Source organism: Myxine glutinosa, chromosome 1 (assembly GCF_964187855.1).
Source record: "Myxine glutinosa chromosome 1, kmMyxGlut1.1, whole genome shotgun sequence".
In the NCBI taxonomy this organism is placed as follows: Eukaryota; Metazoa; Chordata; class Myxini; order Myxiniformes; family Myxinidae; genus Myxine; species Myxine glutinosa.
The window spans coordinates 166,729,769-166,744,772 of record NC_136261.1 but is presented as its reverse complement, the minus strand read 5'-3'; the positions used below and the strand labels follow the sequence as shown (position 1 = coordinate 166,744,772).

Sequence of the window (15,004 nt, the reverse complement as noted above, 5' to 3'; positions counted from 1 at the left end):
TGTGTAGTAAATTTTTTTTTAGCAGGTTTAGAATATATCACCCCATATCGTGAATGTACATGTATATCTAATCCGACACACTTAGACACAAAATGGCGTCCAAATTTGAGTTGACACAACTCTCTATATACAGGGACTCTAGTACATACAAAAGATGCAGACCAGTTCTTCGAGGCCACTTGGAACCGTGCGAGCCGCCTGATATTGTGTTCATAACCAATTCCATTGGTTATGGGCATGACGTTAAGTGGTAAGAGTTAATCGATTGAATAACCAGGGACATTGTGGCCAGTTTGAAAGCCTGGTGTTGGCTTAGCGGTTAGGGTGCCGGCTTGGGATCCAAGGATCCTGGGTTCGAATCCCGGTCGATCGCTGAATTAACATCAGGGGGGTTGACTCAGCCTGTCATCCTTCCGAGGTCGGCAAATTGAGTACCAGCTTGCTGGGATGAATGATCCCGGTGTGTACCCCAGCTTAGAATAGGTACACCGTATCCCTGCGCATCGTAAGAGGCGACTAAGGGTTGGCGCCAGGAAAGGCATCCGGCCATAAAACATTGCCTCAAACAGGGAACCATGATTGTCATGGGGCCCGCAAGGCCAACCCCTGCTCTAGCAGGGAAGGAATGGCCTTAAAACGATCATTCATTCATTTTTTCATTGTGGCCAGTTTCAGTGCTAAGAAGCAGCCATTCAATATCAACTTGGTGATGTGATCACACTACTTGATTTGACAGAGGAAGGAGAAAAAATGTGCAGACATTCCAGAGTCTGTGCATGCAGTGAGTCTGCCTCAGTGATGGCAAACCATGCGAGTGCAGCTATTGGCTTTGCTCTGGTCAGACGAGTCTGTAAAACATCAGTTAAGTAGTGCGTGATGTCACGCTTAAAAGAAATCGTCACTCCCATGCACAATGATCCATACAGATTCTTGGTTTTCTGCCTCCGAAACAGTTTCTTAGCTCGGGTTGCAAACGTGGACGGGTCACCACTCCGACACAGTATACTCGACTGATTGTTCTTGAATTGATAATCGAAGGGCGTGGTGGGATTTTTTTTACCATACACCAACTAATGCTAGCAGACAGGACCCGCAGTTTGGCATCCATCCGAGGGATGGCACACACTGATGAATTGCCCTGCCTGTGAAACAACAGAGGTGGCTCTTTATAGCTGGGCTGAGATTTGAACACAGGCTACACAGCTCAGAGGCAAGATCGCATAACTCTTGGCTATCCTCCCAGTCATGCACCTGCCGCACAGGATACGTGTGACGTATTGATTTTTGGCGACGGGGTAAGGTGTGAATCCCAAATCATTTAGGGTCAATGCGGGTCGATCCCAAGTGGCCTTCGAGACGTGGTATAAAAGGATCTTCATGAGACTCTCCAACTTCCTTTATTTTAACGATTATTGAAAATAATTGGTTAGTTTCACACTTCCACCCTCTTAAACCAATTATACTGCACAACTATCTTTTGGCAATAGTTGCTGAACTGCCACATCATCTGCATCCCGCTAGTTCCATTTCATAATATTCACCTACTCAATTAATTCATTGAATTCTGAGACTGTACAACCCATCACTTTTCACACGATACTCACCTCCCTGTTGTGTGCGAGCATGTAGCTCTGTTGAGAGTGGTCCGTCCCCCACAGAGGTGAAAGCAAGTACACGAATCAGATACTCGGTCTGTGGAATCAGATTACTAATGATGGTTAACAGGCTGTCGTCCACATTGTGCTTTTCCCAGGTGTTCACAGGAGTGTCACGACTCGCTGTGAAGTATACCCGGTAGCCACGAATCTGCCCGTTTGGTTCAAGAGGTTCTTCCCAGGATACAAGCATTGTTGAAGCACTCATCATTTGAGCCTAGGATTTTGGGATTGGGTAAATAGGATAGAGAAAAGTCGCACCAACTTCAGTGTGGATGACTCCTGATAATCTGGACTTAAATAATGAATAATATGGGATTGAAAATGGTGAAAAAGTCATCAATTATTTATCATCTGCTCTATCGTCAGTTGAATTGACAAATAAAAACATTTGATATTTATGGTTGTGCAAGGACCATACTTGATCATAAATTAAACAAGTCAGGAGACGACGATGGTTCACGAGCGAGCGATATTCAATGACAAAGGTCAAAACCGACATTGAAAATATATAAATAGGAATGTATTATCTGTTATGAGACTAGTTAGCTACACAATACCGAAAATTCGGTTAGATTCCGACAACTTTGAAAATTTGACCTTTGTGACCTTGAAATGTCAAAACGAAGGTTACTGACCTTGAAATGATAGAAAATTATGTATAATCAGTTATGAGGTTAGTTAGCTACACAATACCGAAAATTTGGTTCGATTCCGACAACTTTGAAACTTTGACCTTTGTGACCTTCAAAGGTCAAAGGTCGAGGATTCTGAAATTTGTTGGAAAACTTGTATTTCATGATGTATGTGATTATATAAGATCATGTACGATATTTCACCCTATCAGGAAGCGAACAATGTAATAAAACCATCAAAAATCGACTTTTCTAAATTTCGTGACCTTGTGACCTTGACCTTGGGGCGAAAATGAAAAATCGAGCTCCGTGGGGCTAGACACATGATATTGGCCAAACAAATACCGAAACCCCTGTCAGATTCCACCAAACCCCTCGGAGAAGATGTAGCTTGAACTCGATTACCCCGTAAAAAGGCATCTTTTTCGGGCGTGGCTCCGCCCACAATGGGCGCAATATGCCCACTCTAGGCAGGACACAACTAGATCATGATATCAACCTCCCACCCAAGTTTCATCAAGTACGGATGATATCATCGGGTAGTTATGCTGCGGACAGACAGACACACACACAGACAGACGCACACACATGAAGAATATAGTGGTCACTTGATAACTCGTGAAACAATAATAGTGACAAGAAAGTAATATTATCAAGTGAAATGTATAAATATTCATCACACTAAATAATCAAGATAAAATGGGAAGCCTTTGCTTTGGTGGTTAATCTATGAGAAGGACTAATTAATGAAGCAATAAATAAATGTGGTCGAGCCCTTCCACAAGCCTTGACCACAAAAAATATATATTTCTGTAACTGATTGCTGTGCTCACCCAATCATCACCTCCATTCACAATCTGTTCAACCATTAAAGTCAATCTTTCTCTTGAGGTTACAGATTGAGTTTGCTGAATTAATTCCCTCACATACACAGTTACATCACAACAAAAGCTTTTCAGCTTGGCGACACAATTTGGATAAATGGGTAACACGCATGGAAAGATTTTGCTAATACGCTCAAATTGTCAAGGTCACACTGGCCGAAGTACTAAACATAGGGGCAATACACCTGGCGCTCACCTGGGAGAATAAACAGTATACTGCACTGACCAAAGGTATTATAAACCAATTCCAATGCAATTCCAAAGATAGAAGACAGGGCAGCATGTAGAATCATACTAACATAACCATAAGACTTAAATTAAAAAAACAAAAAAATACCTATTTTAGGGGGCAACCTCCGCCCCTCCCACCCCATGCACCTCCTCAGACCCCAATTTTTCCAATGCCTTGAACAAACATTGGTACATCACAGATGATAAAGGTTGTGGTGAAGTTTCATCAAAATTGTGTGTAGGTTCTGAGAAAAAAGCAAATACCAATTTTGGGGGGCAACCCTTCCGTAGATCCCCAAAGGAGCAGATTGTTTTTAATGCCGTGAACCAACTTTGGTAGATCACAGGTGGTGGAGCTTATGGTTAAGTTTCATCGGAATTGCTTGTGTCGTTTCTAAGAAAGCAAACACCGATTTTGGGGAAACCCCCCCCCCTCCCCAGTAGACCCCCAAAAGGGCAGATTTGTTTTAATGCCGTGAACAAACGTTGGTACATCACCGGTGGTGAAGCTTGTAGTAAAGTTTCATCGGAATCGTCTGTGTAGTTTCAGGGGAAAAAGCAAATTCCTATTTTGTGGGGTCAAACCTGGATCCACTTTGACCCTGGTAGACCCCCTTAGACCCAGATTTTTTTAATGCCGTGAACAAACTTCAGTCACAACATAACAAAACAAATATCATTTGTGCCAAATTTGGTCGCAATCCCATCAGCGGTTTCGGAGAAGAAGTTTCAAAGGTTCAGGGATGGACGGACTGATGACACGCCATTGCATAAGCTCCCCTGAATTTCGTTCCAGGTGAGCTAAAAACAAGAATACACTACAACGGCACTCAGTAGAGAGCATACCTCCACCTGGTTGGCCATATCACTCAATGGTGAAGAATCACTTAAAAATTTATATTAGCTTGATCCGGATCCGGATCTTCACCAAAATTGAATCGATTCTTCCTTGTCAGACACCCAACCTGTCCACCAAGTTTCATCCAAATCGCATGCATAGCTTTTTGAGATATCCTGTCATGTATCGTTTTTGGCTCTATCTCCCAATGGTGAAGAATCACTTAAAAAATTAAATAATTCTCATATCCCAATCCATATTCAGATCTTCACCAACATCGAATCACACACCCAACCGGTCCACCAAATTTCGTCTGAATCCGTCCACACCTTTTTGAGATATCCCGTTCACAGCCAGACAGATTAGATGGACAAACAAACAGACAGGGGTGAAAACATAACCTCCATCCATCTTCGGTGGCGGTGGAAATATATCTCCCAGCAATGGCCTCTTGAAGCTTGTGCTTGGAGTATTTTTTTTATTTGTTTCCGATTCGTCCAAGAATTAGGCATTTAAACACTGTTGTTGCTGACTTGTGCCGAGATAGAGAAGAGTGATCAAAAGGCACCTCATTGACGATAGTCCTTTATGAGAAATCAATGATACAGGAACAGAAAGCCTGCAACCATCTTAGGTTAAACTGCCAAAATCAAGACTCTCTGCTCACCTTCACTCCTTCATTCCTCTTTTCTCCCGCCTCTGGAACAAACTCCCTCACTCCCTTCAATCCCACTCCTCCCTCTGGGTCTTTAAAACAGCTGTTCACCACCATCTCTTATCTTCCCCCATCCAAAACCTTGATCTTTTCTACCCCCGTTAAAACACCCCAAATCCACCTCTTTCAATCTCCAACTTCTTTCCTAATATTCCTAGTAGTGTTAATTTACTTTATACTGTGTACCCCTCCCTCCTCCTTCCACAGATCTACCGACGTCCCTGTTCTCTACTGTTGTTGTGCTTGTGTGCTTCCGTCTCTCTCTCTCCCTCTTGTCTCCCGCTCCCTTAATTTGATGTTTTATGTGTGTCCTAAGTCTTAAATGGCCTCTAAAGGTGGTTTTTTTTTTATGTGTGTCTTAAGTCTGGAAGTCTGATTATGAAGAGCCATCAAGGTGCTTGAAGAATGCACCAAATGGAAGACATTGCAATATTGCAAATTGTCAAGGCAAACTCTGTGAAAAACCTACACGACAATTCCTTGTGCAGATCAAGATTTCCTCATTGCACTTCTACAATTACCAACCCTCATTTTTTTCCTCCCTTCCCTCAAAATTTTTTTAACGCATGTTTACATGGAATTATAAAATAATTATTTAGAGGTTTCTTTGCCATCGGATGGATGCTCACTCTGCCTTGCCCATGACTGATCTGAGCACAATTCCCACTCTTTGTCGGTTATATTGAGATTTTGCGGGCTTCAAAGGATAACTTAAAGAATGAAATGAACATGTTGGCTGAAACGTTCTTTTTGACAGACATGTTGGCTCAATTGCGAATGCATGACGACAGACTGATGACAGTGTTCAATCCGATGTAACGAAAAGTTTCTTCGTACCTTTGGATGCCCATCCTGCGATTACAAATCAGTGGTGACAACATAAACTCCCAGAGCGCTCCAAAGAAGGCAATCATGTTTGAAATCAGACGGGGATGAGAGCGCCTTATACTTGTAGTTGTAATCACATTGATGAGTGTTGTGTGTCAGATTTTTCCGCCAGATGACAATTACATCAAATCAGCTCAGCAGTGGTAGAGATAAACACTTTACCATGAACCATTCTCATGAAGAAATGATAATGGACAACAGCAAAAGTTTAGATGCGAGTGGATGATTAAAAGGATTCATCTCTATGTCTGAGAGCGATGGATTTTCCACATAAGCGCAGCTTCAACAAACAGATTTGTTATCTCATGTCATATCATAATGTGTTTCAAAAATAAAGAACAGTGCTGTCCACAGGAACAAATTCGAAATGGCAGTGTGCATTTTATTTATTCATTCAATGGTTATAAGGGTATTTCAGGCAGCGCTGCACTCTTTCCTGAGCTAAAAAATCTCCCTGCTCATCACAGTTGCCCTGCGGCCATTAAGACTCGACCACAAAGATCACTGAACTGGCACAAAATGGAGAACAGACGAGGGAAAGGAGGAAGATTAGCCACACCCTCGGTTATAACTGACATTCTGAGAGCACAACAGTAATCTACAAGTGCCAGAAGTTAAGTCCTTCATCATGCTGCCTTCAGCTGGATTTACACACACGACCTTTGGGAGGCCAACCCAGTGTCCTCAGCACTAGGCCACGGCCGTTGATGCTTTTGCTGCGTTTCCTATAATTCAAATAAAAATGGCTCCAATCGAGGAAGCTACTGTACTTGCCCACAATAGATATCAATCACTTTCAGGGTCGGCTTGTGTTGCACATCAACATTTTCAACCATAATTATAATTTGTAATCGTTTACCTTTGTTCTTCTGTCCATTATCAAAAATATTTTGGTGCTGAAAGCATTTCGTCTTCTTTGTGACTTCACATGTTTTTTTTTTATTGTTAAGCTGACATGAAGTTCAGATTGTGATAAATGTCTCGTGGATTCGACCTATGGTCAGGAGTATCGAGAGCCAGCCCGTGCCCCGAGGAAAACAACCTCGGGGCCCCAGCCCCACCCTTTCTCTCTTTTGTAACTTTTTAAGGAACTTTCTTTAATGAAAAGCAAAAAAAAAAAAAAAGACAACAAATGGTCACTTTTATTTAGCCGTACGATCGAAAATAAAGGAGACAAGTACAGATACATTCAAAGTAGACCGCCCCTATGCCAAATAATTAAATATCCTACAGCGCGGCATTGCAGGGGCACCTCAGGTGCCCGGCAATACCGCAGTGCAGCTCATAGAGATTGCATTGGGAGGGAGAGGTGTACAATAATTGATTGATTAATTGCATAATTAAAATCAATAAAAGATAAATAAATAATAATCATATAAAACTTAAATAGTTAATCAATTGGCTAATATAATACACAAACCACCACCATTTCATCCGAATCTGTAACTTTAAAAAAATTAATTAATTAAGTCATTCATCGAATAATTAAATAATTTATCGATTAATTAATTTATCAATAAATCAAAAATACCCTTTACAGCCAAATCACTTGGTCATTGTCATGTCCAAATATCAGCTCCCTAGCTCAAAAGGTGCCTGAGATATTGCCCAGAAGATAAAGGAAATAAAGAAATAATTAATCAATTCGCTAATAGAACACGTAAACCACCACCATTTCATCAGAATCTGTAACTTAAGGAAAAAAAATGTTTTAGTCATTAATCGAATAATTAAATAATTAATCTATTAATTGATTAATCAATAAATCAAAAATATCTTTTACAGCCAAATCATTTGGTCATTGGCATGTCCAAATATCATCTTCCTAACTCAAAAGGTGCCTGAGATCATGACCAGAAGATAAAGGAAATAAATAAGTACTTAATTAATCGCTAATAATTAAATAACTCATCAATTAATTGATTAATCAAAAACAAAAAATACCGTTTTTGACAAAGTACTTGCTCACCATTGTGCCGAAATTTCAGCTTTCTAGCTCAAAGGATGGCTGAGATATCGCCTGGACAACCAAGAAAACAAGAAAGAAAGCAAGAAAGAAAACAACCAGAGTGAAAACTGAGTACTCCCTTTCAGCGTCCGTCCTTGCCGAGCCCCCTTCGGTGCCCGGCAATGACGTTATGCAGCGCCTGGAGATGGCATAGGAAATTTGCGTCTTTGCTGACGTCAAAGTCGTCTTTGCTGACGACTCTACTCTCTGTCGCTCCATTCCTCATCCCTCAGATCGGCAGTCTGCAGCCTCCTCACTCTCTGCAGACCTGGACAAAATCACAGACTGGGCAAACAAATGGAACATGTCTTTCAATCCTGATAAATCTCACACTCTTACGATGTCTCTCCGAAAAGACCGACTGGAAAACCCTCCCATCCACTTTCTGAATAATCCTCTCCAAGAAGTTCTGTCACTCAAGCTTTTGGGTCTCACTATTTGCCATGATCTTTCCTGGGAAAACCACATTTCAAATCTGGCCTCCAAAGCCAGTCGCCGACTGGGCATCCTCCGTCGTGCGAAGTCCTTCCTTGGCACACCTGAGCTCCTCACCACATACAAGGCTTTCATCCGCAGCTCTATGGAATACTGCTCTCCCCTCTGGTCTGGTGCTCCTGCCTCACACCTAGCCCGTCTTCACGCTGTTGAAACCAAAGCGTTCAGAATCATTGGAATCTCCCGCGATGAAGCTAACTCCAAGGGCCTTTCACTCACTCACCGCAGGCAGGTTGGTGGTCTTTCCGTCTTCTACCGACTCCTCTCTGGCCTTGCCCCCCCCCAGCCCTCTCTGGGCTCTGTCCCCCAAATATTCCTACAGGTCGCACAAGATCTGCCTGCAACCCTCTTATGGTTAAACTGCCAAAATCAAGACTTTCTGCTCACCTTCACTCCTTCATTCCTCTTTTCTCCCACCTCTGGAACAAACTCCCTCACTCTCTTCAATCCCACTGCACCCTCCAGGTCTTTAAAACAGCTGTTCACCACCATGTCTTATCCTCCCCCATCCAAAACCTTGATTTTTTCTACCCCCGCTAATTTCGGTCCCCTTGTGTTTTATACCTCTCCCCCCCCGCCCTCCCCCTCCCACGCCTCCTGCCCCCAAGCCCTCTCCCTCCCACACTTCTCCCTGCTCTCAAATGTTGTGGTTGTGTGCTTCCCCTTCTCTCCCCATCTTGTCTTCCGCTCCCTCTTTTTGTGTGTTTTGTTTGTCTGGTTGATTTGTTTGTGAAATAAATGTTAGCTCTTTCACGAGCCTCGATTCAGTATACAAAAAAAAATAAAAAAAATAAAAAAAATAAGCGGTGTACAACAAACAACCAGAGTGAAAAATGAGTACTCCCTTTCAGCGTGCGTCATCGCCGAGCCCCCTTCGGTGCCCGGCAATGACGTCATGCAGCACCTGGAGATGGCATAGGAAAGGTGCGGTGTACAATAGCGGGACGTTTGGATCGATCGAGTTAATTCACACCCTCAACTGTTGAACACTATTTCTCCATAAAATTGGCAAAAAAAATACGTGAGAAGATGGTTAATATTTTATTTTTGGACAAAGAGGATACAAACCTATTTCTTTGTAATGCACATTTCTGGATAATAACCATTTTCTGTAAAGTTTGAAACTGTACCATTAACTGCGGTAAATGTTTTTTCGTTTCCAGCAAGAAAGCAAAATCCGCTTCTGGGTTTAAATGTAACGATGAGGAAATAATGATGAGGGGTTTCACTTGATGAGAAGCTCGGGCCCCTCAATGGACCCAGGGCCCTGAGGTAGCGACCCCCCCCGCCCCCCCCTACACTCCCTCTCGACGCCCCTGCCTATGGTAGTTCTAATGTCGGGTAGGTAATTCAAAAAGAGACCATAGACATGTTGGCTCGTTCTTATCTGGCAGGATTTTGTAGTTAGAGAAATGCCATTGTAACATGGATTGCCATGGGAGGATGCGGCTTGTCAGATAAAGTTTTTTTTTTTTAAATCTCAAACCAAACATTCTCCTTTATAATGCTTGTCACTATCTGCAACAAATCTTGTAACAAAATTCCCCTCAGGAGTTAAATGATTGCAAGGGGCAGAAGACATATAAAGCTATGGCAAACTAGATGGAAAATATTCATGCAAACGAACCTGTACATTTCTTGGTGATGATGATGGAACTTGCTCTCCTGTAGATGCGAGAACACTTTCGCTGGCTGGACCACGGCCCACACTGTTCACTGCCGACACCTGGAAATCATACTCTGAGAAAGGCATTAGTCCACCAACTGTATATCTCGTGGTACCCACGCCATCCACGTCTTGAGTTGGTGGAGGTGGTTGTGGTCGGCCATCGACTCCAACAAGTCGTGGGCGGTAGCTTAGCGTGTAATACTTGACATGTTCTGAGTTGCCAGAAGCCCAGGTCAAGGTGACACTTGTGGCTGTTGTCTCAGTGACAACAGGTTTAGTGGGTGGCCGTGGGAGTGCTGTTGGGTAAGATAGGTCGTGGAATAGCAAATAAGCAATCTTCTAGCCAACATTTCCTTCATTTGTTTACTATTTAATTAGGCGGTGCGTTTTTAATGACATGAGGATTTATTAGCATATTTTCCTCCAACTTTTGATTAATCATCAGACGCTAACTCTGATGAAACGCATTGGCGGGCGTCGATGGGTGAGGGTCGGGGGGGGGGGGAGGGAACATACCCCCCCCCCCCCCATTTTCTACTCAAATATAACATAAAATGCGTTGCTTTATACAATTCACACAGGCCTGGATGCAGGATGTTCTCCAAATACATCATCTAATTATGTATAAATCAATATTAACTTTCCCCAAATAAGTTATCTCTTAAATCGACACTGCGCTGGTGGGCATTATTTAATAACAGAGAGCGGCATCAGCTCGTGCACGTCGTGCTGGATTTCATGTGTCCAAACACGGTGTGCAACGTTGCACGCATGCGCCAAAAATGTACCACGTGATTCGTGATTACTGAAGGTGTGATACACCCGTATCTACCCAGACATTCCCGCTGCAGTGCTGTTTAACTACAGTATGTTCCTTAACGTTTACTTCCGAAGGAGCCTCTTTGCTCTCCCATAGTGAAATTGTTAGGTAAGAAAAGTTTATTACTTGCAAAATCGAAGATTTTTCAAATATATTGGTCGGTTGCGTTTGTGGTTCTGTCTGTTTGTTTGTTACTTGCCGGCAAAGATTCCGGCAAGTATGTTGATTGGTTGGTTTGTCTGTTTGTGCGCAGCACTACGTTTGTCTACACCGTTGCACATATAATCACCAAACTTTACACACATATTTGTCTTGCCCTGGAATAGACTGTGCCCAATTTTTAACTCTCTCGGCCCAAGGCCTCCATTATGACGTCATAATTCGATAATTCGACAAGTACAAAACTTAATCCAATCAAGATGCAATTTCTTGAGCGACATGACGGCATAAACTGGTGGTGAAAAAAATAAATGATGACATCATTGGTAACGTGGTTCGGCCGCCATCTTGGAAAAACCGAAAAACTTTGCACCTCTATATCTCCGAAAGTGCTGAATAGAAAAAATTGAGACATGGCTCATTGTAAAGAACTCTCCATGGGGAATAAAATGTGTTAATGATGTCATTGGTGCCTCCATTATGACATCATAATTTGACAAGTACAAAACTTCACCCGATCAACATGAAATTTCTTGAGCATAATCTAGGAATAAATTAGTTTAGAAAACAAATAATGATGACGTCATCGGTCACGTGGTTCGGTCGACATATTGTCGAACATGGCCGATAAAAAAAGAACATTCTGGCAAGTCCTCGGTCTCTGACCGATTTTTCATTTGTCTGTCTGTCTGTCTGTGTGCAGCACTACGTCTACACCTTTGCACGTAGAATCGCAAAACTTTACACACATATTTGTCTTGCCCTGGAATAGACTGTGCCCAAATTTTAACTCTCTCGGCCCAAGGCCTCCATGATGACGTCATAATTCGATAATTTGACAAGTACAAAACTTCATCCAATCAAGATGCAATGTCTTGAGCGACATGACGGCAGAAACTGGTGGAGGAAAAAAAAATAAATGATGACGTCACCGGTCACGTGGTTTGGCCGCCATCTTGGAAAAACCGAAAAAATTTGCACCTCCATATCTCCGAAAGTACTGAATAGAAAAAATTGAGACATGGCTCATTGTAAAGAACTCTCCATGGGGAATAAAATATGTTAATGATGATGTCATTGGTGCCTCCATTATGACGTCATAATTCGACAAGTACAAAACTTCATCCGATCAAGATGCAATTTCTTGAGCGCGATGTCAGCATAAATTGGTGGAGAAAAAAAAAAATGATGACGTCATTGGTCACGTGGTTCGGCCGCCATATTGGAAAAACCGAAAATATTTGCACCTCTATATCTCCGAAAGCGCTGCATAGAAAAAATTGAGACATGGCTCATTGTAAAGAACTCGCCATGGGGAATAAAATATGTTAATGATGATGTCATAGGTACCTCCATTATGACTTCATAATTCGACAAGTACAAAACTTCATCCGATCAAGATGAAATTTCTTGAGCATCATCAAGGAATAAATTAGTTTAGAAAACAAATAATGATGACGTCATCGGTCACGTGGTTTGGCCGCCATATTTGTCCAAAATGGCCGATATAATAGTACATTCCGGCAAGTCCTCGGTCTCTGACCGATTTTTCATTTGCGTGTTTGTCTGTCTGTTTGTCACCGGCCTACAGGTCACAATTCTAAACCGATCGTAATGAAATTTTACCAAGTTGTATAGGTCCTTCCAATTGTGAAGCCTATTGATTTTGAGGTCAAAGGTCATCTGGAGGTCAAATTTCTAAAATCGCCATTTTAAATCCGATCGACTTGAAAATTGATTAGCATTTGTATATTGAGTCACTAAATTGGGAAATGAACTATTTTTGAGGCCAAAAGGTCAAAGGTCAACTAAAGGTCAAATTTAAAAAATCATCCATTTTCATCTAAAAAGCCGTCAATTCTCAACCGATTGACTTGAAAATTGAACAGCATTTGCATATCGAGTCCCTAAATTGGAAAACATACTATTTTTGAGGTCAAAAGGTCAAAGGTCAACTCGAGGTCAAACTTCCAAAATCATCACTTTTCATCTGAAAAACCGTCAATTTTCATCCGATTGACTTGAAAATTGAACAGCATTTGCACATTGCCTCACTGAACTGGGAAACCAACTATTTTTGAGGTCAAAAGGTCAAAGGTCAACTCAAGGTCAAACTTCTAATATCATCATTTTTCATCGAAAAAATCGTCACTTTTCATCCTGTTGACCCAAGCTTTGATCAACATCATAAATTTTAATCTTCATGAAATGGACAATTTGCTGTATCAATGGAAAACTTTAGGGGGGGGGGGGGGATTTTGCAAGTATCGTGCTCCGCATGACGTCTTCTTGTTTAGTTGTTGTTACATTGGAGAAAGTGCTAATTGAGCCAGAATTGATTCAATTTTGGTGAAGATTCAAATCCAGATCCGGATACAAGGGTTTATCAAATTTTAACGTGATTTTTCACCATTGAGTGATAAGGCCAAAAACGATAGTCGTGGCTAAAAATATTGGCACCCTTGCACTTTTTTCAAATAATGCACCATTGCTTCCAGAAAATTGTTGAAATAAAAAATATTTTGTTATCCATAAATGTATTTCTTTGGTTTGCAGTTTGCAGGGTTTCTTTGGTTTCCACTGCAAACCATTTCTTTGGTTTGTAGTGGAACAAACCAAAAAAAGCTGAAAAATTACTAAATCTTAGCTTATTTCACACGGAAATCCTAAAGTGGCCCGGGCAATATTATTGGCACCTTTTAAAAGTTGTTAGAAATAATTACATTTCAAGCAGGTGATTCTCCTATACTTTGGAATTGAACTCACCTGTGGTGAGTTGCAGGTGCCTGCAATATAAAAATCACTCATTCAACCAGTTTGAATAGAGAAAAGGAGTCATTCTGCTGTTTTGTGTCACTGTGTGTACTGCAATGAGCATGGTGAAAAGAAAGAAAATCAGAGAATTGTCTGAGGAAGTCAGGCATAAGATTGTAGACAAGCATGGACAATCTGAAGGCTACAAGTCCATCGCCAGAGACCTTGCTGTTCCTGTTCACCATACGTAATGTTATAAGGAAGCTTAAGGCCCATGGCACTGTATCCAACCTCCCTGGACGTGGCCACAAAATAAAACCTGATCGAAGATTGCAGCAAAGGATTGTTCGAATGGTGGAGAAAGCACCTCGATCAACTGCCAAACAGATTCAAGCTGACCTTCAGACACAAGGTACGACAGTTTCAACTCACACCATCCGTCGTAAACTCAATGAAAGGGGGTTCTATGGTAGGAGACCCTGGAAGACCCCACTGCTGAGAGAGAGACATAAGAAAGCGCAACTGGAGTTTGCCAAAACCCAACTGAACAAGCCAAAATCCTTCTGGGAGAACTTCCTGTGGACAGATGGGACCAAATTAGAGCTTTTTGGTAAAGCACATCATCTCTATGTTTACAGAAAACAAAATGAAGCCTTCAAAGAAAAGAACACCTTCCCTACAGTCAAGCATGGAGGAGGTTCAGTGATGTTTTGGGGTTGCTGTGCTGCCTCTGGCACTGGGTGCCTTGAATGTGTGCATGGCATCATGAAATCAGGAGATTACCAAAGCATTTTGGAGCGCAATGTTCAACCCAGTGTCAAAAAGCTGGGTCTCTGTCGATGGTCATGAGTCTTACATCAGGACAATGACCCCAAACACAGTTCAAAAATCACTCAGGAATGGTTCAAGACAAAACGCTGGACTGTTCTGAAGTGGCCAGAAATGAGTCCAGATCTGAATCCCATTGAACACCTGTGGGGAGATCTGAAAACAGCAGTTGGGAGAAGGCATCCTCAAAATCTGGGAGAACTGGAGCAGTTTGCACAAGAAGAGTGTGGGCCAAACTGCCAGGAGAGAGGCGTAGGAATCTCATTCATGGCTACAGGAAGCGCTTGACTGCAGTCATTTTGTCCAAAGGCCATGCTACCAAATATTAAGTCTGTGGGGTCAATAATTTTGTCAATGCCATTTCTTTTTATTTCCTGATTTAAAAACCTTCAGCCTAAAAACCTTCAGCCTAAACTGGGTATGAA

At 42.0% G+C, this 15,004-nt stretch overlaps 2 protein-coding genes across 9 annotated transcripts in view; one reads left to right on the top strand and one right to left on the bottom strand.

Moving 5' to 3' along the window:
- Positions 1 to 15,004, top strand: part of LOC144892561 (uncharacterized) — a 1,012,844-nt gene that overhangs the window by 34,187 nt on the left and 963,653 nt on the right. The gene's annotated exons all lie outside the window — the stretch shown is intronic.
- PTPRD (protein tyrosine phosphatase receptor type D) overlaps positions 1 to 15,004 on the bottom strand; it is a 502,851-nt gene that overhangs the window by 175,599 nt on the left and 312,248 nt on the right. For all 8 annotated transcript variants that reach the window (XM_078779585.1, XM_068121669.2, XM_068121656.2 and 5 more), the window contains exons 8-9: positions 9,977 to 10,314; positions 1,605 to 1,872 (exon numbers count right to left, since the gene is read on the bottom strand). In XM_078779585.1, coding sequence (XP_078635711.1) covers positions 1,605 to 1,872; positions 9,977 to 10,314 — 606 coding nt within the window. The remainder of the gene's footprint in view (positions 1 to 1,604; positions 1,873 to 9,976; positions 10,315 to 15,004) is intronic.